The sequence below is a fragment of the Macrosteles quadrilineatus genome, unplaced genomic scaffold, assembly GCF_028750875.1.
Source record: "Macrosteles quadrilineatus isolate MER2022 unplaced genomic scaffold, UCM_ALF_1.0 Scaffold_7__1_contigs__length_78375512, whole genome shotgun sequence".
Classification (NCBI taxonomy): domain Eukaryota; kingdom Metazoa; phylum Arthropoda; class Insecta; order Hemiptera; family Cicadellidae; genus Macrosteles; species Macrosteles quadrilineatus.
In genome coordinates, this window is record NW_026542600.1 from 16,910,730 (window position 1) to 16,914,108 (window position 3,379).

At 31.8% G+C, this 3,379-nt stretch overlaps 2 protein-coding genes across 2 annotated transcripts in view; one reads left to right on the plus strand and one right to left on the minus strand.

Annotated features, from left to right (window-relative positions):
• Window positions 1-808: 808 nt before the first annotated feature.
• LOC128998826 (putative nuclease HARBI1) lies at window positions 809-2,583 on the plus strand (the record flags this gene model as incomplete). The annotated part of the gene is made up of 3 exons (XM_054425182.1): window positions 809-1,191; window positions 1,736-1,867; window positions 2,225-2,583. Coding segments are annotated over 3 exons (831 nt in total), but the record flags the coding sequence as incomplete, so codon positions are not given.
• Window positions 2,584-2,683: 100 nt separating this feature from the next.
• Window positions 2,684-3,379, minus strand: part of LOC128998827 (uncharacterized) — a 3,121-nt gene continuing 2,425 nt past the window's right edge. Inside the window, exon 3 of the mRNA XM_054425184.1 lies at window positions 2,684-2,687. Within this exon, the coding sequence (XP_054281159.1) occupies window positions 2,684-2,687 (4 nt within the window). The remainder of the gene's footprint in view (window positions 2,688-3,379) is intronic.

The window sequence follows — 3,379 nt, forward strand, 5'->3', positions numbered from 1 at the left end:
TCAGGTAAGCCATTATAAGTTTATTAGCCTACATTTTAACAATTTTATCATAACTAGGCTTGAATGTTAAATTTGAGGTAAATGAGTTTATGCTAGGTTTACTAATTTAAGTTTTAATTCACTGGTTTTTAATAGGCCTAATAGTTTTGGAATTATATAGTTATCTAAAGAAATTTATCTAGTTACTTAGACTAACTTAAAGCATCCTAGCCCTACCTATTTACCGGTACCATATATGTAATGCTCTCAAAGGTCTATTAGGTCTACATTTATGCATTTTAATATTATTATAGCCTATATTAAGCTAATCGTGTCATTTAAATGCATGACAATAAAATGTGAGCTACACAAATTAACTAATGATACTAAATCTATGTTAGACTATTCAATACATTCAGTATGCTAAGTCACGTCAATATTGACGTTAAAAATGATAAAATATCTTTTTTTAAATGGCAAAAACAAAATAGTCCATGCATAGGTAGGAATTCATGTTGAAGAATACCATTCTCATTGTGTAACATGCTACAAGTATTATGTAGGCTAGCATACATGTTACTTGAATTCTATTATAGCAGATAGGCGTGTATATATCAATGCTTTCTTTAACTCATGCCTATATTTTATGTAACCAACAGCCAGCCACAACCTGGAATTTTTGCCATTTTTTCATAGCGTGAAAAAGGACATTTAGCATATAGCCTTCTTAAGCGTAAAAATAAATATATCAAAGTAATGTAACTTATGTAGTAACATAAGTTATTAATATGATAAAATATTTCACACCTTTAAAGATTGTCATATGTAAACATTTTTCCAGACTGTTTGCGGAGATCTTGTTAACATAAGCCAGCCAACTGTTAGTAGAATAGTTCAAGAGGTGTCAGAACTTTTGGCTAGAAATATCCCCAGACTGGTGCATTTCCCAAGAAATGAGGCTCAGAAAAATCTGGTCAAAGCTGATTTTTTAGGAATAGCTGGATTTCCAAATGTACTGGGTTGTGTTGATGGAACTCAGATTCCAATTATAAGTCCAGGTGGCCAGAATGCAGAGGTATATAGAAATAGAAAAGGATTCATGTCCATCAATGTGCAACTCGTCGCTGGCCCGCAGCTGCAGATCTTTGATGCAGTGATTCGCTGGCCTGGGTCAACACATGACTCGAGGATATTCAGCAACAGCAGCCTTAGGTATAGCATTTTAATTACCGGTATTCACAATATTAATAGCATTTTTTTTACGGTTACCAACAAACTGTCAGATAAGATTAATAGTTTTTACTTTTTATGCGTTATGTAAGTCATAAGTAAGTATTTAAAATAAGTAACCCGCTTCTAAATCAAAGCTTAAGTAGAAAGTTTTGTAGTATCTCAGTAAGAGTACCTATCTCAAAAGTAAGAGATTCCGACATATTGTACAACTCCTACCTCTCCTATAATTTTGTGAATCCTTTTCCTCCCTGTTTTAACAATAGATCAATTAGTGGTCGTAGGCATAATACCCCCTTAACCGCTATATACAAAAATAATAATATGGAGGATATTTATGAATATTTGTTAGTAATCTGGAAACGATTATTTTGTATTAATCTGCAGGTTTCTTTGTGCCCTTTTGATTCAATTAAGCTAATAAAACAGAAGAAATCACAGACTGTCAGTTTTGTTTAATTATATTTGTATTGTACTGAAATTTACACACTAATCAAGAAAATTAATATCCTGCTTCTTCATTTAGGTGGCGTTTTGAAAATCCCCGGGGCGACCTGAAGAACTCCTTTCTTCTAGGGGACAGTGGTTATGCCCAAACAAAATACATGTACACTCCTGTTTTGGACCCTCAAACTGCTGCTGAACAAAGATACAACAGGTCAATAGATCCACAATTTTACTTTTTAATGTCAAGTACTTTTTACACTCATTATTGATGATTGTAAAGTAAAAATATGCCACTTAGAACATACTTGTTGTCTGGAGGCCACTATATTAAAAACTTTTACTATAATAAACCAAACTACTAAACATGATGAAATATTATACTTTTTACTACCAAATCTACTGATGTGAAAGTAGTTATGTTGGATTAAACTAGTAGATAAAATGTGTGGCTTTTGCTAAACTGGTAAGTACCAAGATTGTTGTATATAATGCTAGCTTTAAGTTATCTTTTTTTGTTAATCCAATCCTACATTGTAATTATCTAAAGAATAAATTGATTTGATTTCAGGGCTCAAATTTCTACTAGAAATACAGTAGAAAGAACCATTGGGGTACTTAAGAGGCGCTTTCCATGTATGTTATACGAGTTGAGGAACAAGCTTGAGACAACAACAAGAATCATAGCTGCCTGCATTGTGCTCCACAACATTGGGAGGCAGTGGGACCCAAGGGATTTTGGGAACGAAGATGTACAACTGATTCCCAACAACTGGCAAAATTTTGTTGTTGATGTCGAAGAAAGAGTTCGGGATAATGAGAGAGGCCGTTTAATTAAAGAGCTGTTCATCCACCGCCATTTCTCAAACAGGCGCAATGAGGAGTAATAGACATTGACTCCAGAACAGTCCTTTTTGTCAACATTTTGTAAAATACATGATTTTGTTATCATCCTTTAATTAATATACTATTTATTACCTTATATGTTTATCTGTATTTCCTCGGTAAACAATTTAATTGAAATTATCAATTATCTGGTGATCAATCACCATATATGATTGCCATATCAGTTATTGTAAGTAAATGATCAAACTAAACCCTTAAAGGAAAAGTTGTAAAGCTGTAAAAGTGGTCATTTTATAAAAAAATGTCTTTTGTATAGTAATCTCTTACGTTTGATTCTTCCAGGTTTAAAGTTGTCCATAATGGTTCAAAGTTTACCATATCCTTGAATTATAATAATATTATAATATAGAATACAATTGTATTATGGATCTGTTCATGTGTTATGTCTTAACAACCACCATTGAAATATATGGTTTCATTGAACCAATTAAGTTAGGAAACTACATGCAGTTTTTAATGAGGTTTAACAAACATCCAAAAAATAACAGTTTATTATTTTATAATAAAAAATAGTATTGTATTTACAAATATTAAAGTACTAAATTCAGAACTTTTTCAGATAAAGAAAAGTTGTTTTTGGTACATCAAATAAATAAGTACAGCAGGGTGATTGAGTCGAAAGAAACTAATGGGCCAAAAAGTTAAGAGAAACGGATAACTAGCCAAGCTATTACAAACATGAGACAACTACTGTACCATGAGGAAAAAGGCATTTAAAAATACTAATAGTATCTCAAATAACTGGGGATTACAAGTTCAATGTTCACATGCACATTTTAATTTAATTTTTAAAATTTCCTCTTCATATTGTTTTTTCCTT